Consider the following 24,531-nt stretch of genomic DNA (forward strand, 5'->3'; position numbering starts at 1 on the left):
AAGACAAACATAAGAGACTTCTGAATAAATGTTAATCATTTTGTCCAAATGTAGGTATTGATTTAGCACCAGCAATGATTGATTTATAAAAGTTTTGCAAGAAGCTCAAGTTGAAGAAATATTTAGCATCGAGAAAAAGTAAATTTAAATCCACTGGGTCGCCAACCTTCCTTAATTTGACAGAACAAGATCTACTACATCTACGCACTTTATCGACCTTCGAGGAAGATTCAAATACAACAGAGGGAGACATTTTCCATGAGCCAATATCAAATCAAGAATTCTGCATGAGGGTGGGCATTGACTCAGGCAAATCAATAACAAGTGGGTGCAAGAGTAAATCAAGATTTTGTCCACAACTGCCATGGGAAATAGAGTTGATCTGTTTCAAGAGCTAGTCTCTGAAGGCTTCAGTTATATAGCTGTGAATGTGTATGCAACAAATTGCCATCATCTGAGAGGTAACATGACTAGAGAAGACTGGTCAGCTTTGAAAGAATTACAAGAGGATAAAAGTCTAATTTTAAAAGCATCTGACAAAGGTGGCAATATTGTTCTAATGGATTGCAGCAAATAGATACAAGAAGCCAGGAGACAATTATATTTTCAGCAACACTAAAAGAAAACTGGCTAAGAATCAAACAAATGACATAATGAAAGTTTCACGAACAACCTAAATTTTGGCATGAACAGAATCTGTGGGATGATGAAGTATATGGGTACTTAAAAAAAATCATCCAATATTACCAACTATATACTTTTTGATCAAAGTACAACAAAACATAGGTAATCCACCAGGATGCCTGATTGTTAGCTCATGCGATTTGTTATTGGAAAACACCAACATTTGTGGACATTTTCTTATTTCCATATGAGGATGGCTTAAGAGCGACCAAATATCTAAGATCAAGATCTCTCAATTTAATGGAAGAAATGCTACTTGCGATGATGGAGTTCTGCTTGAAAAACAATGTTTTATACATAGACAAGGGACTGCCATCAGGACGTCTTTTGCCCCAATATATGCTAATTTAACCATGGGATTTTGGGCTGCTAAAACTGTTTGGAAAGAGGCTAATGCAGAGATTTTGAAGAAAGTGATTTTATAGCAGGTTTTATAGATGGTTTGTTTTTAATTTGGGAGGGAGATGATAAAATATGTACAAAAATATATAGGAAGCCAACCAGCTGTAATAGCATCCCATTTGCAAACAGTGCTCACACCCTAATGCTCTGAAATGGAGTGTACCATATGGACAGTTTTTGAGAGTAAAAAGGAATTGTTCAGAAGAAAAGGATTTTAACAACCAAGCAAATTAAATGTTTCAGAAAAAGAGGATATCCTGGATCAGTAGTTGAAGATGCACTAGAGAGAACAATGAAGAGAAATGGGCAGGATTTATTGATCCCCAAAAATGTAAAAGAGTCTTGGAGATAAAAGAATAAGGTACATTATGGATTTCAATAAATCCGAAAAGGAATTTAAAACCCTGCCCAAGACTAGTTGGAGTATTTTGGAAAAAGATGAAGAACTAATGCAGTTTTTTTTTTTTTGTGTTGACATTTTTTTATTGAATTTTATCATGAAATACAGCGTAACACAGAAATAATAAAATAATGAATTATTGATAATATTAAATACATATGTTGATGATAAATATGAACGAATAAATAAATCCTATTATATATATATATATATATATTAAAATGAAAAAATAAGTGAGTAGATATATGGTATAAAGAACATGAATAAGAACTGGATATTATACATATTATAATATATAAAATATGAATAAATCTAAATATAAAAAAGAGAATGACTTTGTACAAGATAATTAAAATAATTAGATCAGAGCACAAAAATTAAAAAAAAAGGGAGAAAATTGATATGAAAAGTGGAAGAAAGAAGAGAAAAGAGATAAACTGTAAAGAGGAGAATAAGAGAACAGTGAGAGATAATAGAGCGGGAGGGAAGAGAAGGAGGACGGGAGTGGGGAAGTAAATTGATGAAGGATAAAGGAAAGGGGAAAAGAAATGCATAAAATAATGAATTAGTTAATTCAAGTGTTTGCATTAGGAGAGAGAGTGGAGTTGGCATCAGTGTTAATTTCAGATTTAAACAAAAAAAGACCAGGTCTGGAGAAACACATCAACTTGATCTTGAAGGTTATAAATTGTGCGCTCATGTAGGGCTGTTTGCATCATTGCCACCAGCCATTCTTCCTGAGAGGGTGGAGAAGGAGACTTCCAATGACACAAAATACAGATTTTAGCTGTAGCCAATGCAGTGTGTAGTAGACGTATTTGTGATTTAGAAAGTTTTGGAAAGTGTCAAATCATGTAGAAGGATCGTGGCAGGTGTAAATGGTAAATGGTAAAGATAATGGCATTGTGGAATGTAAAGTCTTGCCAACAAAGGACCAAAAGGACCTTGTTGCTGGGCAATCGCAAATGATATGAACTATGTCACAACCAGAGGTGGAACATCTCCAGCAATTAGTGTGTGAAAGCAATCCAGCTTTATGTAACTTAGTTGGTGACCAGTACCATTCATGAAGGATTTTAAATATACAAAATTTAAGCCTTGCTTCACGAACGCCTTTATGTAATCCATCCAGTATCTTGTCTCATTCAGAAGCCATATATGAAATAGATAAACGAGATTGCCATTTATTTTGAAGAGCATACGAGAGAGATTGTAAAAATAAAGGAGATATAAAGGTTTTATAAAGACCAGAGGTCACTCCTCTAAACTTTCCCTACAGATTTAGGTAAGATAGTATTGGGGACACCGGCAACACCCAAGGGGGAGATCCCAAGTGTTTCCTCAGACATTGTTGAAGTTGAGGGTATCTAGAGGCGTGTTGTATAGGAAGATTAAATTCCTCACATAATTGAGAAAAGGATTTAAAATTTCCATCATGAAGAAGTTGATCTGGGGAGTAAATACCAGCTGCTTGCCATAAAGGCCAGGATAAAGTGCGACCATTGATACGGATAGCTGAATTGTTCCAAAGAGGAGCCTTAACATGAATACGCGCATTTGAGCCTAGTATACAATGCCCCCTTTGCCAAGATTTGTGCATGACTGATAAGATCGGATTCTTGGGATCAGAAGAACTAGTGCCACTACCATATAAAAGAGAAAGATCTGAGTTCTTGGATAAAAGATGACGCTCAATGGAAACCCATTGTGGGACATCTTTAGCTCCTGGCAAAAAATAAGAACATTGGGAGATGTGTAGAGCAAGGGAATAGTGTTCAATGGATGGAAGACCCATACCTCCACATAACTGATGGGCCTTTAATTTTGTTATAGCAAGACGAGGTTTAGCTGAGCCCCATATAAAAATCTTAATCTTAGAGTCTCTTATTCTAAGGGTAGCTAAAGGAATCTGGAGGGGAAGCATACCTAAAACATAGAGGCGAGGAAGGGTGACCATTTTGATAGCTTGTACTCTTCCCCAAAGAGATAAACCCAGAGCTTTCCACTTATCAAAATCCCTCTGCATTTGAGAAAGTAAAGGAGCTAAGTTATCTGCAACCATATCTTCCAAACCTTTGTTGACTAAAATTCCTAGATATTTAAGATGTGAGGACTGCCAATGAAAAGGGAATCCATGAATTACTGCCCTTGTAGTGCCATTAGAAATGGGTAACGCTTCACTTTTGTCCCAATTTATTTTATAACCCGAAAAGGAGGAGAAATCATTAATAATTTGAAGAAGGGATGGAAGAGATCGAGGAAGATTAGTAAGAGTAAGAAGAATATCATCTGCATATAAATCGATTTTAGAATGTCCAATTGGGAGAGGCACACCTATAATATCATCAGATTGACGGATAGCAGCAGCAAGTGGTTCCATAGCTAAAAGAAAAAGGAGGGACAACGGGCAACCCTGACGTATTCCCCTCCGAATTGGAAATGCATTTGACTAAAAACCACCGCAATTAACCTGAGCTGAGGGGTTGTCATATAATAAACGCACTTTATTGATTAATTGATCACCCAAACCAAATCTATGCATAATAGTAAAAAGGTATTCCCACTCAATACGGTCAAACGCTTATCTGCATCAAGCGAAAGGGCCAAGGTATCTTCTGAAAGATGTTTAGCAGACCACAAGGTGTGGGCCAGGGTGCGGAGATGGTTCAGAGAAGAACGCCCTGGTACAAAACCTACTTGAGTGAAATGTATTAAAGAAGGCAGTACTTTGCGGAGTCGAGACGGCAAGATGCTTGCCAAGATTTTAATATCACAATTTAATAAAGAAATGGGACGATAGCTACCTCAGAAAAGAGGGTCTTTGCCAGGTTTAGTTAGTACAGCTATAACTGCTTTATCAGAGAGAGGGCCCAATGATGATTCTTTATCAGCCTCAAGAAATGCAGCATGTAACGTATCAATCATACTATGACCTGCCCATCTATAAAATTCAGCAGGGAAGCCATCTTCCCCAGGATCTTTATGATAAGGCAGAGCAGTAATAGCTTTAGAGATCTCATCTCTTGTGATTTCACCATCAAGCAGAGCTCTACCATCATCAGAAAGACGCGGAAGACTCACCTTCTCTAAAAAAGAGGACATCTTACCTAGGTCTATTTGACTACCCGGAGTATATAAGGATTGATAAAAGGAGGCAAATTCATTAACTATCTCTTGGGGCCTTGTAAGTATGTCACCTTGAGTCGATCGAATAGCTGGAATAGCCATTGCTGCTTCCCTTTGACATAATTGTGCAGCTAACAACCTCCCGGCCTTCTCCCCTTGCTCGCAATGTCTTCCTTTCATCCTTTGTAAAGCAAATTCAGCTTTGAATGTAAAGATACTATTAAGAGACATACGTGCTTGCTCCAATAACTTGCGATTATATAAGGTAGAATCCAACATATATAAACTGGAATAGAGTTGAATATCTCGTTCTAATTCTGTCTGCTTTGCAATAGTATTCTTATTGGCAAGTGCTGCATTGCGCATTAGTTGCCCTCTAATAGTGGCTTTGGACGCCGCCCAAACAGTTCTGCTGGAAGTGACAGAACCCTGGTTAATAGAGAGATAGTCCTGTAGTAACATTTTTGGCATTAGACATGATCAGTACTAAGTGATAATGCTTTGAAACTAAGAAGCAGTAAAAAACTTCCCACTATCATCAAGGAAAGAATGTCCTGATACCAAGATTCGAAAATAGGTAGCTAAGGTATTCACACTGGCAAATCCACAGTCAGGGTCCACAATGGGGAAAAGTCTCTCTTGAGCAAAGTAACTGATGTCATCGGACCAGGCTCCTCCGCCCGGCACGGCCTCCACCGGCCCCGGACTTCCACAGATGGCCCGCCCTTTGCCCGGGCTTCGCCTGGCACTCGTCCGCGCGCGTCCGCGTCGCGGAGGTTAGTACTTCCTAAAATACCCTGGTGCGAGGAGGGAAGGGCGGGCGATGTCCTCTCGGCCTGTGGTAAATAATTTCATTACCGGGACTTAATTTGATACAGAAACATAATAAAATAGCTCAGTAAATAAGAGGCAGAATCCGTGGTATTAGAGGTTCGGAATGGGCTTTATTCCAGTGGTCGATTATAATCGGTTGCTCCAAGTTCCATCACCACGAAGGTTCAGGAAGTGAAGTACATACATTATTGACAATCAATTACTTTTATACAATAGGCATTACAGTGAAGCAAATACAAGAGGCGTAACAATTGATAGCAAAGATAACATTTCGCATGCGTAGCTGAAATAGGCGTAACTGGGAATGGTTTAAAGAACGTCATCAGATGTGATGTCATAAGAGGGCGGTTACATGAAAGAATTTCGCAATGTCAGCAGAAATACTTGACAGATATGCGCGCGTAGCAGCATGACGTGTGATTGACGTGTAACTAGGGGGTGAAGGGGACTTGACATTTGGCTCTACATGTGGCGACAGAAGTCTGGAGGGTCAAGTCAACCTAATCCCAAATCATATCTAACATCCTATGTTTAAAGAACTATGTTATCCAAAAGAGAGGTCTCTTCGAGTAGAATCTTATTCTATACTGACTATACTGACTGTTAGTGCGTGTACAAGCGTCTAAATGTCTACACTAGATGCGAGGGCGGAATCTTCCATAGTAACAGGGCTATGAATTACTTGCATAAAGACAGAGAAGCCGGGCCTTTGCTCGGTAGCTGGAAGAATGTTTACTTAAACTACTAGACAGGAATGCATCGGGCAGGGAACGGAGCAGATAATTTCGAAGGTGAAATACTGTTTTTGGCAGACAGTAGGCTGATGTCAGGCTTCGTGAGCCGCGCAGAGAATGAGACAAAGTTCATGGTCACAGATGCAGGCTCAGACTGGAGCTTTCAGAGGCAGAAGGCAAGAAAAGCTTGATGACAGAATCAGGGCCTACTTGCCTGGACTGTAAAATGGCATAAGTGAACCATATAAAGGCGGTGGCCTTTCGTACTTAGGAATGGAATATCCGGCCCATTCATGGCGGATCAACAGAGGACATGTTAACGGTGGACGCACATGTGTTTGCGTCTTCATAACTGGAACTGGAGGGAACATACATGTATTTGTAACATGCACATAGAACCGTTGGGGTCCAAGATAGGGGACATAACTGATCAGAAAAATCCATATTTCCACATTCCCTCCTTGTCCCCTACTTGCCCGTCAAGAGATATCAATCTTCATTAATCCATTGATCTGTTCATATAGCATCATTTGTTCTTCTTTCTTCTTCCGGGATCTTGAATGAAAATCTTGATGTGGAATGCACGATGTGGCACACAGACCACAAATCGCTGGTCCACATTGTAGGCATAAACAGCAACTGAATAGTATGAGAAGGCCAATACCTAGGAAGGATAGGACCTTCCATCCAAAGGTAGATAATACATTCCAAAACCAACCGGACCAAGTCCAGGTGCCTGGATTCTGGTGTATCTGGCTTACAATCTTATGAAGACGAGTTATGGCTTTATATACAGATGGCGAATTTTCTGGTATGAAAATGCAACAGCTTGATCCGATGACCCTACAAGCTCCGCCCCTATCGGCCAGGATGACGTCAAGGACAAGACGATTTTGAAGCACAACAATCCGCATAGCAGACTGCTCTTCTGTTAAATTGCCTAAGGCGGAAATAGTTTCGTTCACTACTGCTTCAAGGGTTCTGGTTAATCTACGTATCAGCTTACTATTAGTAACTGTACCTATATAGGGAAAGAGACCTTTATTGAAATCTGTGTATTTTTCCCATGCTGTTTCAGTATAATCGACTATTGGGAGATCTCTCCTTACTCTATTATATACTAAATGAGTATTTCTGTGATAATCAGGAGGAGCTAGAAAAACAGGTGGCAAAAGAAATCCAATGTAGCAGGTACCATCCCAATCTAGAGGCAAACGTACATATGCCGTCTGACCACATATGAAATAGGAATGGCGGGAAGCTCTAAATGTAGACTTGCCTTGATCACTAAATTCTACTACAGTGGTGCATCTACTATGGCCCATATGTATGGAACCATTCTTTCTTACACATAATTCACCTTTTACTGGAAATATTGACATAGCGGGCAAAATTGGAGTAGCTTCGGATTCGACGTTTAGGATCATAAGATTAAGCGTAAAATTACCTAATCCATACACTTCATTTTCGAGATCAGTTCCTGTTCTCTGGGGAAATCCCTCCTTGTTAGGATAGCAGACCTTAAGTAAAACTAAATTCAAATTTCCCCATACCCAGTTATCTTGATAGACTGCAGAATTCGAATCTAGAGAATTAATTAGACTAAACCATGCTCCACAGGAGCCGTTGTGTGTGAACGGGTATGGAAAGAGAGGTAGAATTCCTTTATAATTCTGATAGGGAGGGAGTCGGCCACATATCCAACAATTTGTAGCATTGCTGACCTGATGGGAATGATGTAACATATTAATAAACGTGTTATTGCGCAGCGCAAATCTATAAGACAACTCAAGCGGAGGTAATTCACTAAAAGAATGTTCGGCAGTAACATTGTAAACATGTCTAGAAATAGGGTAATATATGTGCAACAATATACTTGCAGTAATTATTAAAAGACTTGAGAAAAACAAAATTAATAACGTCACTATGCAATGACTACGCAGTGATTTACAGTACGCCTGTCGTTTCAACATTTTTCGGGTGCTTTCTCTATTCAGGTCCAAGGGATACATGTCAGAGACAATTCAACCGCTTCACCTTGGAGAGGACTTAAACAATCAAATTGCTCGACTGATTGGGCCTGAGCTTTAATTTATAATGTTCGGAATCACTTTTTTCCACAAAAGGAAGTTTTGAGTCAATGGGTGAAGACACACAAGGTGTGGTATTCACTTCTGATTGTGGTCCATGAAATTTCTTGATATGACTTGAATGAATCCAGCCTTTCCTGCCCTCGATCTTCACGGCTGTTCTTGTGGTGAGCAACACCAGCTGGGGCGTCCTCCACCTAGGTTCCAGCTGAGTCTTTCGATCAAAGTTCCTCACGAGGACCAAGTCTCCCGGAACTACGTCATGGGGTTTCACCTCAGTGTTGTCAGGAAAAGCTGCAGCTACCTGTGAACGACAAGATTGTAGTGCAGACATCAAGGAAGCCAAATAATCTGTCAGCATATTACAGTCAATATCAGTTATTTTGCGTGGTATGGGCGTCCCCCACATATTTGGTGGTCTGCCGAAGATCACTTCATACGGGGATAGCCCTGTTCGAGAGTGTGCTACCATTCTCATGTAAAAGAGTGCAACTGGTAATGCTACTACCCAGTCGACACCTTTCTCTCTGCATATTTTGGACAATCTTATTTTCAGAGTCTGATTATGTCTTTCTACGAGACCCGCTGCCTCGGGGTGTCGGACACAGTGGAATTTCCACTGATAGCCTAACAGGAGCGAAACGTGTTTCATTAATTCGGACGAGAACGGCTGGCCGTTATCTGAGTGAACAACACGTGGTAAACCGTATCGTGGGAAGAATTCTCGAACCAACTGTTTGGCAGTAGTCGGGGCAGTGTAATCTGAAACCGGGTATGCCTCCGTCCAACGGGAAAGAGCACACACAACTACGAGAACATATTTGAATCCTCTACATCGTTCCATCTGGATATAATCCATCTGGAGGACTTCAAAAGGATGATCAGGAGGCTGAAATCCACCCTGTTCTACGGGAACGCTTTTTCCTGGGTTGAACTGGCAACAGATCATACAGGTACGAACTTTTTGTTTGGCTGCTGCTCGTAAATGTTTATTGAACCAAATGTGTTGAATGCTATCTAGCATAGCTTTTTCTCCTAGATGTGCTGGACTATGTACAGTGTTAATTATAACTTGGACCATTGAATCAGGAAGGAACCACACAGACTTTTCCTTCATCAACCATCCTTGATCCGTTTGGATCCCTCCTAATTCAGTCCATTTCTTTATTTCGTCTGGTGTAGCATGTGTCTGTATGTCGATTACGTCAAGAGCGGGATCTTTAACCGTCATACAATGTGTTGGCGTCAGGACTATTGTCTTTGTCATGTCGGATGTTTGAGTTTGAGCAGTCTGTTTAGCTGTTCTGTCAGCTAAATCATTGCCTTGAGAAATGATATCAGTAACTTTCGTATGAGCTTTACATTTCATAATTGATATTGCAGTGGGTAGATGTATTGCATCTAATAATGCATGAATGAGGGGTCCGTGCTGAATGTGGGCACCGTGAGAAGTTAAATAACCTCTCTCTCGCCACAGCACGCCGAAGTCATGTACAACTCCGAATGCATAACGTGAATCAGTGTATATGTTGACTTTTTTATTTGTGGCTTGAATACAGGCTTGTGTCAGAGCGACGAGCTCTGCTGCTTGAGCGGACAAGGTATTTATGCAATTTGTTTCAATGATTTCAGTGTCTGTTGTGACTGCGTAAGCGGCCACTAGTTCTCCTGTACTAGTTCTCATACATGAACCATCTACATACAACGTCAGGTCTGGGTCTGACAATGGGACATCGGTTAAGTCTTGTCTGGGTTTCGTCGTGATTGTAGTAACTTCAATACAGTCATGAGCTAGTGGGTCTGTTCCATTTACAGGTAAAAGTGTGGCAGGATTCAATGTGTTACAACGTCTGATTTCTATATGTGGCTGAAACAGTGTTAGTTCGTACCCTGTAAGTCTTGCTATAGTCAAATGTTGTGTTTGCGTTCGATTCACAAGAACCTCTACTGCATGTGGTACTTGAACTGTCAATGGATGTCCTAACACTATGGCATCGCTTTGTCTGATTGCTAAAGCTGTCGCTGCCACTGATTTCAGACACGCAGGCAAAGCCTGAGCTACGGGATCTAATGTACTAGAAAAATAAGCACATGGTTTGTGTGCTCCTGCTTGTTCCTGTGTGAGTACTGACAAGGCAGTACCTTCGCGTTCTGTAATAAAGAGTGTAAAATGTTTTCTGTAACATGGTGTTGCTAAAACAGGTGCTTGGCATAGAGCTTTCTTTAAGCTTTCAAAAGCTTGTGTATGTTCCTGAGTCCAAGGGAGAACAGTCGATGTGGCTGCCTCCTGTGTTGTCAACTGAATGAGTGGTTTTGCTAGAAATGCATACTGAGGGATCCACTGTCTACAATATGAAGTGAGGCCTATGAAAGCCCGCACCTCCTTTTGTGTCTTGGGTATTGGCATGTTAGCTATTAACTGAATGCGGTCGGGTGTAAGCTGCCTCCCCTCCTTGGACAGCGAGTGTCCAAGATAAACAACTCGCTGGACACAGAATTGCAGCTTAGAAGGGGACACCTTGTGCCCCTTTTCGGCTAGAAATTGTAAAACTGTCAGTGATGCTTTCTCACATTCGGGTTCGCTTCTAGCGGTGATCAGCAGATCATCGACATATTGAAGCAGAGCAGTGTTAACTGGCATGCGGATACTGTCGAGTTCTCGTTTTAGTGCTTGGCTATAGATGCTGGGGCTTTCTGTAAATCCTTGAGGTGCGCGGGAGAATTTAAAGCTACGTCCATTTAAACTAAATCCGAACAAATATTGGCTTTCCGGATCTATTGGGACGCTGAAAAAAGCATTCTTGAGATCAATTACAGTAAAGAATGTTGCTTCGGAATCAATAGCTGTCAGTAATGATGAGATATCTGGGACCACAGGGAATTGTGGCACAATGCATTTGTTTAATTCGCGCAGATCAATAACCAATCGATATACTGGCGGGGCCTTCGGATCTGTTTGTTTGAGAATCGGAATTATCGGTGAATTACATACATTGGAGTCTGTTTCTACAACCACTCCTTGGGCAATGAGCTCGTCAATGATTTGTAGTAAAGCCACTACAGCATCTGGTGGTAACTTGTACTGTCGCATTCGTGGTAGTACCACTCCTGCCTTTAGTGTAACTCGATATGGTGTAATATTCATGCAACCAACATCAGTAGGGCCTTGTGCCCATAGATGTGTAGGTAAAGTCTGCAATCGGGGATCCATGTCTCTAGACACATAATGACCTTTAAAATCACGTAAAAACAATCTTACTCCTTCCGGAGCACAACATATTATAGCTCCTAGAGCTTTCAATGTTTTTATTCCTAACAGGTTTTCTGGACATGATTTAGTAAGCAATAAATCTGTAGTTCGGGTCAAAGGTCCTATCGTAAGTGGAAGAGGCTGTGACACTTCATTAACAATAGGTTTTCCTGAAAAACCAAGGGAAATATTCTGCGAGCCTGAGAGGGGTACCCCTGGAACTTCACTACGTTTTATAGTTGTTCGACTTGCCCCTGTATCGAGTAAAAATTTTCTGTCTTGGCCTAATAATTCACTATGTACATAAGGTCCTTCTTGATCTACAGGGATCTCGATAAGGGGTAAGTCTACTTCCCTCTCTAGGCTTGTTCATGCGTATCGTTGATAATCAGGATAGTCATACTGTGCGGTCTGGTACAGTTGTCGTGTCGTGGTTTGTGTGGCAGCAACAGGCAGCGCAGGTGCAGCTGGCACAAACTGTATAGACTGTTGTGGAGCTGGCATGGACTGTGCATGCTGCAAGGTTCCTTGTTCATTCTGATCCTGTCTAAGTGGCCGTGGTCTTTCTTTTGTAATACCTGTGGCGATATTACGCTTCAGGACTGGACAATCGTGTACATAATGACCTGGTTGTTTACAATAGTTGCATGTCCCTTTTACAGGTCCTGCTGAATCACCGGAATGTGTCGTACCCTTTTTATGTCCTTCAGCTGGAACTGTCTGGGAGACTAGCATTTTCATTTTCGTGTCTTTCATGCGTCTTTGTTCATGATCTTGTTCCTCTCTAATTCTATTGTGATGATACTGTAACATTTGTAACATTTGTGATGGAGTGTTACCTTGCCAGGTACTCTCGAATTTTAATACTCTATTCTTCACTTGGGGCAAGGAATTTTCAACTAATTTTGTCACAAACAGATGTGGGTATGATTCGCTACTTGCTTTTATGCCACTATTTATACCGAAACATTTTTCAAATCGCGCATAGAAATCACTAGTGTCTTCATCTTGCTTTTGTTTACAGGCTGAAATTGCACCCCAGTCTTCCTTTTTCGTAGTTAATAAGCGTGGCAGTACCTGTACTAGTAGACCTGGTAGTGCTTTAGTTTTGTCCCCAAGCCCCGAACCTGGACCTCGGGCCTTTTCTTCATTTTCTAATGCTGTCCAGTCTATCTTTTGGTCTCCCACCTCCCACTCTTTTTCCTTGAGTTTTTCATAAATGCCAGCAGGCATCAATACCTTTAATATGGTCATAATGTCGGGATAGGTATACTCTCCCATGAGTAACATGTCTTTAATTTCTCGGTGGAAACCCGCTGGGTCTTTGTCATGACTGGGTACCACTTCATTTCTAGCAATTCTATTTTCGATATGGGTGTATATACAAATACACGTTTAAACTCATTGTCCTCGCCTTTTATTGGGTGTACCTCTCGTAAGGGATTCTGTCTGTCCATGTAATACGTGGTTCTTTCCTTGATGGGCAATGAGACATGTTCTGGGCATACAAAAAGAATGTACTGTTTTCTTGATTCTAGTATTTCTTTAATTAGCTTAGTACCTGAACCTCTCCATCTATTCGTGAGTAATTCAGTCAATATATCAGGTAAGGGACCAGGATCTGAATGTTGGCTTTTATATAGTATAAGAAGTTGTTGAATCATATAAATCCCAGCTAAACGCTGTTCATCTGGGGTGAGATTCAAAAATGTGTGTGCTACTGTATCATCACTATACTTCCCGGGACTGTCAACCCAATGGACAGCTGACCTGGCTAATTCTTGTTCATCCATAGAATCGAGAAAATGATAACCCCTTCGTTCTCGGAGTAATTTATCAGCTGCTTGGAATGAATGCTCGTTAGACCTTATATTTATTATTGGTGTTTGAAAATTCCTGTTATTTTCTAGACATATCGGACGTATCGGATCAGTAAGACATCTAGTACTATTACAAGATCTTCCTCTACCTACATAGGCTATAGTTTCTGACTGTACCTACTATGTGACTCCTTGCGCCAAAACTCAATGGCATCCTTCCAAGCTGGTCTACATTTTCTCTTTCATAAGAGTGTTTCGTTGTCCATCTACTTGTTCTGCTTTTACTCGGATACCTTCCTCAACTAACACATTTTCTCGAACTTTATTTGAATTCTCTTTACTCTTCTCTTCCTGTCTACGTGCTTTTTCTGTACGTCTATACGATTCTTTACGCCATAATTCAATGGCGTCTTTCTGTGATTGTCTAGCTTTCTTTTTCCATAATTCTTCCTCTACTTTCACGATGCACTCTGCATCCCAGGTCCCAGCCGCGGGCCACCTCTGACTTTCTGGTAATTCCTTAGTGTAGTCTACCCATAAATCAAGAAATAATATGGCAACTAGGCCATGTTTATGATACATGAAGTACCCTGGAGTGTCCCTAGGAGGAATAGGAACGGCTTCTTCGAGTACCCCTTTTCTAGTTGTGATCTGTCTTAATTTCGAAAAGAGCGGCATATTGAAAACTGATCTGATACTTGATTTTGAACAAACTTAATACATTAAACACAATAAGGGACAGTCATTCATACCACAATATGCAGAAAACATTTAACATTTAACGTTTAACTGAGCAACGATGATGACGGTCTAAGGAAAACTTAATCACTAACATAATACTCGACATTAACTGAATCATTCTGAATTTATATATTTGGTATACTAGATATACTGCTGAACAGTACAGATACACTGCTGGAACAGTGCAGACCGGATTTGTGTACCCAAACCCGTCTGGATCGGCACAACTTATGTGCACGCCAGAACGCCTCCCCAGTAATGGTACTCACCGGGTAGCTCGGAAACGGAAGGCCTCGGAAACTGGACTGAACTTGAACCAGACTGGACTCGACTCGAACACTTCGGACACTGGACTCGACTTGGGACTTCGGAAACTGGTGGGCCTCTGTATACCTCGGATCTTGCTCTCTCAGCTAGGCTCTGGTCGGGATACTTCGCACTTCTCACCGCCTCGTCTGGGTGTTGATCGCAGCCTCAGTCGCCCCCGCTTAACCGGAGGGAGATACAGGAAATCCTGCTGGTACGCATTATTGTCCGTCCAGCTGTGGCAGGAGACCGGGCCTGCAACGCACCGCCGGCGCGTGAGATGAGAAAGTGTCCCTGTTCGGGCGCCATTCATGTGGTAAATAATTTCATTACCGGGACTTAATTTGATACAGAAACATAATAAAATAGCTCAGTAAATAAGAGGCAGAATCCGTGGTATTAGAGGTTCGGAATGGGCTTTATTCCAGTGGTCGATTATAATCGGTTGCTCCAAGTTCCATCACCACGAAGGTTCAGGAAGTGAAGTACATACATTATTGACAATCAATTACTTTTATACAATAGGCATTACAGTGAAGCAAATACAAGAGGCGTAACAATTGATAGCAAAGATAACATTTCGCATGCGTAGCTGAAATAGGCGTAACTGGGAATGGTTTAAAGAACGTCATCAGATGTGATGTCATAAGAGGGCGGTTACATGAAAGAATTTCGCAATGTCAGCAGAAATACTTGACAGATATGCGCGCGTAGCAGCATGACGTGTGATTGACGTGTAACTAGGGGGTGAAGGGGACTTGACATTTGGCTCTACATGTGGCGACAGAAGTCTGGAGGGTCAAGTCAACCTAATCCCAAATCATATCTAACATCCTATGTTTAAAGAACTATGTTATCCAAAAGAGAGGTCTCTTCGAGTAGAATCTTATTCTATACTGACTATACTGACTGTTAGTGCGTGTACAAGCGTCTAAATGTCTACACTAGATGCGAGGGCGGAATCTTCCATAGTAACAGGGCTATGAATTACTTGCATAAAGACAGAGAAGCCGGGCCTTTGCTCGGTAGCTGGAAGAATGTTTACTTAAACTACTAGACAGGAATGCATCGGGCAGGGAATGGAGCCGATAATTTCGAAGGTGAAATACTGTTTTTGGCAGACAGTAGGCTGATGTCAGGCTTCGTGAGCCGCACAGAGAATGAGACAAAGTTCATGGTCACAGATGCAGGCTCAGACTGGAGCTTTCAGAGGCAGAAGGCAAGAAAAGCTTGATGACAGAATCAGGGCCTACTTGCCTGGACTGTAAAATGGCATAAGTGAACCATATAAAGGCGGTGGCCTTTCGTACTTAGGAATGGAATATCCGGCCCATTCATGGCGGATCAACAGAGGACATGTTAACGGTGGACGCACATGTGTTTGCGTCTTCATAACTGGAACTGGAGGGAACATACTTGTATTTGTAACATGCACATAGAACCGTTGGGGTCCAAGATAGGGGACATAACTGATCAGAAAAATCCATATTTCCACAGGCCCCCGTGGCTCTCTGGGTCTCGCAGTCCCTTCAGGTGCTTCACAGGCAGTCAGTTACACTGGCGCAGCGTCTCCCGCGAAGCGGGAGGCGCAAGAAGTATTTAAAGTGCTCCAGGTGCGAAGAGGGAGGGGCGGGCGATGTCCTCTCGGCCCCCGTGGCTCTCTGGGTCTCGCAGTCCCTTCAAGTGCTTCACAGGCAGTCAGTTACACTGAGTCAATCACCCACTTTGCCACTTCTGCATTTTCCAGCTGCTTCAGTAGTGAGTAAATCTTTACATCTGCTATAGCTGAAAGAGTAGCTTGTACTAGTCGAGGTATCCAAATCAGCAGCTGGACGTCATCCTTGTTCAGCAGCTGTAGAGCTTTATAGATGCTTGCAAAGAAAAATGGGTAAGAGTAGCCTCGTAATCCTTCAATCCATTCCCAGGTTAAGTAACCATAATCAAACACCATGTGATGTGCAACGTCTAGTGACTGCCAGTATTCATCTGGGACAAAACTTGTTTGCACTAAAAAAACAATTTATTATTCGGAAAGCTATGGCCAGCAAGACTAGATACACGTTTTCACCAAAAAGACCTGCCCTATTCCGAGTGCCTGGACCCTCGGTGCTGTAAAGCACGGATTTCCTCTTCCTCAATCGCACCTCTGTGTAAGAAGACCTCTGGGTTCAAACCGTGCGGTGCATGTCACTGTGTCATGACGGTCAGGGACCCCACTTAGTGTATCTCTGGTGCCTGGAACTCGACCACAGCCCAAGGTCCTGTTCCGATTGCCGGGCCATGGCGCCTAAAGCTTTCGATGGTAGCTCTCTGCCTGACCTTAACCTCGGCCAAAAGAGTCAGTGTGATTCAGGCTTTCACCATCCAGGAACCTTTCCTCCTATTGAGGGATGATAGAGTACTTCTCCGCACAAACTCTAAATTCATTCTTGAGGTCCCTTCAGACTTTCACCTTAATGTATCAGTGGTTCTCAAGTCTTTATTTCCGAACCCTACGACATCAGCTGAAAGGGCACAACATGCCTAAAATTCAGTTTGGACAAGACTAAAGTCTTCAGCAAATCTTCTCAGCTATTTGTAGCATACAGCACTTCAAGAAAAGGCTTTCCTCTCTCAAAGCAAAGCATATCTAGATGGATATCCAACGCCATTCACTTCTGTCAACAGAAAGCTCGCAGGCAGTTGCGCTCAACGGTTCATGCTCATTCTACTAGTACTATGTCTACTTCTATGGTGTTATTTGCTGGTATGTCTCTCCCTGAAATCAGTTGGTCTGCGACCTCGAAGAACAGACGCATCTTTACTCAGCACTACTACTTGTAATCTGCAGTACACAGGAATGTGGCTGTGAGCCAAGCAGTGCTTCAACATGTTTTCCAATAAAGGTGAGCCGTACCTTCCTTCCCACCATCCACTTAGTGATTGCTCATTTTCATTGTATTTCTGCTTTTCTATATGGTACTAATGTACCTTGATAGGAAAGCTATTGGCATTCAGGTAGAATTTTCAAAAAGGAAACAGCTGCATCCACAGATATATGCATCTCATCGTAAACAAGGATTTGGGAGGTAGCCGGAACGTGTGAATACAGCTAATGTTTCTTGAATAAATCACTTGGCTGAAAACTCTGCATCAACATTCCAACGCCCCTTTCCCCACATGCTAATTTACTTATATTGCCCTCCAGTGGGGCCTGACTGGTGAGTCCACTTTTCCACATGTATGCTGGGACTTGTAGTGTCTCAGTACAATTCCTACCCTCTAGTGGGAGCGCTCCATTTTCTTCCATTATAAATTAATTATGGTTTAGCCCTCCAGTGGCCCTCCGAGTGCAAGTTGCTACGTTTGGTATACTTATAATGGAAGAGAAATGTTCAGGCTCCAGGAGAGATTTTTAAATATTAGTAGTCAAATAAGCCACTGACGCATTTTGACTAATTGCCTTGTTCACAGTACTCATATATGTATTTTGTTTTATACATTGGATATGGATTGGATTGTGTGAGAAATGTGCTATTCAACTGCTGGTTAATCCGATTCAAGCATGTGAACCTATGAAAGAACCAATACTGGAGTAAGAAATAAAGTTACTTACCTGCACCTGTAGTTCTCCAGTATCGAAATCTTTCATAGATTGACATGCGACCCCCCCCCTCCTCCCCAAGAAAGTTCATCTCTCTCTCTTTCTCTCTCTGTGTGTCTCTCTTTCTCTCTCTCTTTCTCTCTCTTTCTCTTTCTCTCTCTCGTTCTCTCTCTTTCTCTCTCTCTCTCTCTCTCTCTCTCTTTCTCTCTCTCTTTCTCTCTCTTTCTCTCTCTTTCTCTCTCTTTCTCTCATGCTATAAAATCTGAGGGATTGGAACCACTCTTGGAAGTGTTCTAGAGGGTGATACAACCTGTTTGGTCTCTTTTTTCGAAATTACAATGATAGGTTATTAAACTAAGGGCCCTAGGCCTTTTCTAGTCTATGCCTATCATTGCATTGCTTTTACAAGGTACAGGGGGACTTTCATCTCAACAATGGGTAATGATTCAAGCATCTTAATCTATGAAAGATTCCAATCCTGGAGAACTGCAGTTACAGGTAAGTAATTTCATTTCTTTTGTTTTATTGACTGTAGCACTACTCAGTTGGAGACCATTGTGAAAGGCTGCTTTTGTCTGCATGTCTTTTAACCTTCACTCTGCCTCATTCACATTATCTTTTTTCCTCAGAGCGGCAGATGTTCCTGGCCACCTGGAAAGACATTCCTAATGAAAACGAAGCCCAGTTTCAAATCAAAGACTGCCTCCTTAGCACAGGTGAGTGTTAAGCAATGATTGCTCCCTCAGCATATTGCATGTATTCCAGTGATGAGTGTGACTCCCCAGCCTTTCAGCCAATCTGAGAATGAGAATCTTTATTTGGGTGTGCCTCTGATTGATTAAAAGCAGAGAAAGCCCTTTTAGAGGAGATTCCAGATGTGAAACTGGTCCTCTCCGCTTATGGGAGTGCAAGCTAAGAGTATCCCCTTGCAAAGAGCAGAATACTGCCCACATTTAGCCTCATCACCACATAGTGTACTGAAGAGGAGACTGCACTGTTCAGCAAAGAAGTGCTAAACAGAGCATTTCTCTTTTCAGAAGAGAGGGAGACAAAGACATTGCCCTTTGCTTCTGAGGTTCCAAACCAGAACGATGCCCTCTCTGCTCAGCAGATCCTAATGCGAAGACTTGTTCCCTCTTGCACTGGGGTTTTCAATGCCGGGAGTATCTCCCCATCTGCATACGAGTCCAGTCCAAGAGCGATCACTCCCAGCACCATTTATTATCTCCTCACCACATGGAATTCCAAAGCTACAACTGATCATTTGCAGCACTGTTAATGTGAGTTTATGTACTTTGGCATAGACAGAGTCATGGGTGAGATCACTTCTTTGACATATGAAATTCCTAATCCAAAATTCGGGTCTCCATTCGATCACACTGAGCATAGCCTTTGTCAAAGCAAAGATTGCTCTTTCTCGCTATAGGGAATTCTCAAGCAGAGATAGCCTTCTCACTGCACTACTGAGCATTCCAGGGTTGAGACTGTCCAGTTTGATACTGCCTCAGCACCAAGATGCAGCACTCAGTGCACCTGCTAGTCTTGAACCAAGAATTTTTATATAGCTCTGCCTATGCCCCTTGATCTTCCTCATCCTGGTCAATTACAGATTGAGATTATCACTGATAGCTGCCTGCTAGATGTTCTTGATCTATAGCCCTCCGTATTGATGTCCTATCCATGTGCTGTTCGCTACTCTATAGATGTTCCTCTCTTGTTGCTGTCCCTGCTATTCTATAGCAGATGTATCACCCCCATACACTGCTCTTTAGGCATGCCTGCCCTAAAGCACTTGCTGCTATTCCAGTCTAACACAGTTACATAGAGTGATCCATTATCCACTGGTAGGACCCAGCACAACTTTGTAGTAGATCTTACTCCTGACTTGGATCACCGGATGCAGTTCCAGGCTGACATTGCTTCTATCAAGCAGTGCATCTAATGTACTGCAGCCCAAATCTGCACCACCTAATCCTTTTTCAATGTGTAGATCTAACACACCTCTCTTCCAAATCACATCAGTTCTTTTGCATGCTTATAGTAAACAGCTGTGTACTTGTTTGCACTGGTCTGCAGCACTCACTGCTGATCTTTTACTGATATCTCAACATATCTGCCTTATTCTGGACTGACAATTTCTCGCTGCAATTTTTGCTTCTAACATACAGTGCATTCAGATCTGCTAATATGAGCACCCAGGAACACATGCTCTTTCACAACTGATTAAATATTTGTAGACATGCCAAAGCATCTCAGTCCCACCCTGCAGGAATGATGTCTAGTGCAGATACTCCATGTTTTTTTATTTGTAATCTTTATGCCATTACTAATTGCTGATTGTCTTCCTTTCCATCTCTGCAGACAATGTTACCAATAGGCTGCAGGCCAACAACATCTTCACCATCGCCAAGAGGACCGTGGAGGGACAGGACATGCTCTACTTATCTCTGAAGCTTACCAATGGCATCTGGGTCCTAGCAGAAATGCGCATTCAGCCAGGGAACCCCAACTACACGGTAAGGCTGCACAGCATACTTGTAGCAGTGCTTTAAATTGAGACACTGTCACATGAGACTACAGTGTATTTACTCAACAGCCATTCTGTGCCCTGTGCGTGTTTAACTTCACCTTGGAAGAGTTAGGAAACTTTGTCCGCCTTCACTGAGGAAAACCTTTGCCTGACCTTTTGGGAGGGAACTCTTCCTCTGCAGCATACAAAAAGTAAGAAGCAAATTCATTTAGTACGTGGTTGGAGCAAAGTCAAGCTCAGCATACTCTGTTCAGACATGCCACAACCTTCCCAAGCCATAAGGTATTGGAACACCACTCTCTCTGAAATGTTTGTTCTGCCTGAATGTTAGAAGTCAATAAATTACATTGAGTGTGGTTCTGGGCCTCTAGCATTTTTGTGACTGGTGACCAGTTATTGAATGTGGTTACAAGTGTGGGTCCTTCCACTGCAGGTATGTAAAAGATAATAAATGTATCTTTCTAAAGCAGCATCGTTTGGAAATCTCTGCTGGATTTATTTGTTGACCACCACACCTTGGCTTCTCGTTGTCCAAGTGATTGTAGTGCTTTGCTGCCAGTAGTTTTTCTAGGCAACGATTATTTAAGTCCTCTTATTCTCCTATAATAATTGGTCCAGGTATGTACTCGCCTAGCACATAAAATATAGTGAGCAATTAATATTTTAGAGAGCCATGAAAACATAAGAATTGTAATATTCATGCCTTTCTTGAAGATTTTGCCCTTCTTGTCCAAACAAGTTACTTTTTCTAATTCTAGCAGTTTACAATCTTTATTTTCCTCATGATTTGCTGCCCAAAAATCTAAACATTTGTAAAAGAGGTGGAAAGTGTGGTGCTGGGCAACAATGCACACCACAGCTGGCAGCAGAAAATATTCTGGGCCTTTTGTATTCTAAAGATTTTCAGTTTTCTTTTCTTTTTTTAAATACTGGTATGGTAGGACAACCATCTCTGTTCCACACAATGTATTGCTCAGTGTGTGCTGCACACAGGGTATTCAGTAGGTCTGTGTAACACACAATTTATTGTACAGATTTATGCTACACGCAGTGTATTCCATAGGTAAGATGTCGTGTATTTGGCAGGATGAAGAGGAGATGTTGGTGTAACAGTTTGTGTTATACAGGAAATGTATTTGTAATTGTAATTTGCATAATACTGGTTGTAAAGAGAGATTCTCTTAAGCAGATAATTTATTATACAACATATGTCTGTGCTGCAACAAAATGTTGATGTATTGGGGAAACGTTCTGTATAACTCATATGGGGTATCATAGAAAGAGACGTTTGCTCTTAGCATGTTTAGTAGGACCTGTGTCTAATGGCTTTTAATGTAGTGGTATGTATTCCAAGTTATACTGTATATGGAGTGCCTCCAAATTACAAATGTAACTGTCTCCATAGAACGAAGTTTTATTGCATTGGGAGGGAAATGTTTTATATATTTTATTGTGTAGAAAGCTTGCTCTCTTCTTGTTAATTGACGTGTCTCCATGTGTTTTTTCACGTCCTGTCTCGCCACCGCTGATCTGCTTTCCCCGAACTGGCAGAATTTAGAGGTTAGCCTTATTTTGCATTTATTTTGTGTTCTGTTTATTTGTACCCTGTTTATTTGTGCCTCTCCCCCTACTTCCTAATTTCCGTCTTCCTCTTCATAATAGTCTTCTTTTCATTTCTGTAAAGTCTTCTCTTAACCTGTACCCTTATTCTTCCCTCAGATTTGGCATTTTACCATTGCTATCCATTATTCTTCTAATTTTACTTCTCCCACTTGCTTTTCATGTAATCACTGGTCTTCTTAGTCTTTCTCTTTCACCAATACTTGCTTCTGGATCAACCACTTACCTTCTCATCCTGCTCTTCTAAGCTTCTTAAATTTTGTCCCCAGGTTTCCACTATGCAGTGTTTGGTGCTCTTTTTTCCATCCCCTTCTCTACAAACCCCTCCTCTTTCTCCTACTGCTAATTTTGTTTATTCATTCACGGAGCTCTGTGTCCGGCTCTCTGTTTTAACTGTTCTCCTTCTCGCACTTTTTTCTATCATTCTCCTCACAGACTTCTCTTCCCTGTGCTTCTTCAATTTGCTCCTCCTCTTGTCATGTCCAACTTGTCCCACTGATTTTCTTAACAACCAGTCCATTGCTTTTGTCCCAGCCATGTTTTCAAATCTTGCTTCCGCTCTTCTAGTCTAATAATTCCTTACCTGGCTACTCCATTGTCTCTTGTTTGCTCCTCATGTTGCTTTTCCTTTTTCGCCGCTGGTCCTTTGGATTAATTTTCCTACTCCACCCTAAATGTTGAGCCTGTTGGTAGTCCTTAGGAGGAAGCCCTTGGAACCAGCTTGCCTGTCCTTGCTCCCCTTTTTGATTTTTTGCTCTTGTTTCCATTCCACCCTGCTCTCATTCTACACTTATTTGTTTCTACAGAACCAAGTGTATTCACTCTTTTATTCCTTCTTCACACTTCATCTCCCCACCTCGCCCCCCATCTTTCTCTTCCTCTCCTTCTGCTTCTTGCAATTATCTATTGTTCTCCTCCCTGGTACCTCTGCTGTTCCTCCTACCTTGGTACTTGCTCTTGTCTCTGGTTTACCGTTTACTTTTCCCATACTTAAGTTTCCTTCCCCTTACAGATTATCACTTTTGAATATTTACCCTTGTCCAGGGGGTTCATACTAAAAGAACAACAAAACTCCAGGTTGTTTCGGAAAATGTTAGTTTGTCACCATTGGCGCATACTTCGCCTGAAACTAATTTGTTTTGTTTTTTTGTTTACTTCCATCACTGAGAGATCAGTTCATCCTGCTGCTAAATGTAACTTATTTTGCACTTCTGTGTCCTATTGATTCTCCACAAACCGTGTTTTACACATGATGCTCAGAGGTGAGCTGGTACAGTAGATATGACGGGACCCAGTCAATAACAAGGGCCTGGTCTAGTGTTGCCCTAGGTTTCAGAACACACACCAGCTTCCTAACATATTCATCTTAGGTTTATCCATCCTGCGTGGATATTTGACACCATTTGCCCCAAGTAGTCAGTATATAGAGTAGAGTACTTGCTTGCAAAAGGAGATGATTAGGAAACAGACTTGATGATTTCATTTGTACATTGTCTTCCTAGTAAAGGGTTATCAGTCCTAGACGTTGGTCTCGGAGATGAATTAAATTGTTTCTCCGCTCTTGTCTGTCCTCCGAGCTCTGCTGTTTTTTTGTAGCAAGTCCAGGGCAAACTGCAGCAGTTGACTTGCCCCCTCACAAGGAGAACCTGTCTGATTCCATCCATGTGTCAGATGAGACTAAGAAAGATCTGCAGTGACCCCTCTCCTCATTCCACCTGGAGTTTATATTGGTGACGGACACATCACTAATGGATTGAGAAGGCCATCTAGGAGAAGTGGAGATCAAAGTAATCTGCTTTCTGGCAGAGACAAGGCTCCACATGCGTCGGTTGGAGCTTTGAACTTTTCACTTGCTGTTAAGGACCTTCCTGTGGACCTCATGGGCACGCTGGTCCAGGTTCAAATGTACAACACCAATACTATATGGCAGGGTGAGGTGGGGTAGGGTTGTGGGTAATGTACTGGAAGGAATCTCTATGGTGACACATCACATGGTGGAATCTTTAAACTCCAAGTGAGACCAGCTCGGTCACTGACTTCTAGAAGATCTCAACTGTAGATGGAACAAAGGTGGTGCAGAGCTTCTTCCAACAATGAGGAGAACCCTGGCTTGATCTCTTCTCCACTACCAAGAACGCACAGTGTCAATATTTGTACTCATTGGAGTTCCCAAGACGGCTGTCCTTTGGAAACTGATTCCGCATTGAGTGGTGAACGGGACTCCTGCCACTGCTTCTCCTGCTCGACTTCTGAAGAGCATCAGGAAAAACCAGGTCCAAATCTTCCTCGTGGCTCTGGATTGGGCCAGGAGAGTTTGGTACTTAGGATTTTGGAGCCTGAGCATCTGTTGTCAGGTCCTGACGCTGCTTTGGGAGGATCTGCTGTTGCAGCAGCAGGGCAGGGTGCTGCAC

General features: G+C 42.0%; 1 protein-coding gene across 1 annotated transcript in view; it reads left to right on the plus strand.

Moving 5' to 3' along the window:
• The window catches only part of AP1B1 (adaptor related protein complex 1 subunit beta 1), a 313,702-nt gene that overhangs the window by 266,792 nt on the left and 22,379 nt on the right, over positions 1-24,531 (plus strand). The window contains exons 19-20 of the mRNA XM_085634510.1: positions 18,600-18,686; positions 20,332-20,486. Of these exons, the coding sequence (XP_085490636.1) occupies positions 18,600-18,686; positions 20,332-20,486 (242 nt within the window). The remainder of the gene's footprint in view (positions 1-18,599; positions 18,687-20,331; positions 20,487-24,531) is intronic.

Source organism: Triturus cristatus, chromosome 11, assembly GCF_964204655.1.
Source record: "Triturus cristatus chromosome 11, aTriCri1.1, whole genome shotgun sequence".
Lineage (NCBI taxonomy): Eukaryota > Metazoa > Chordata > Amphibia > Caudata > Salamandridae > Triturus > Triturus cristatus.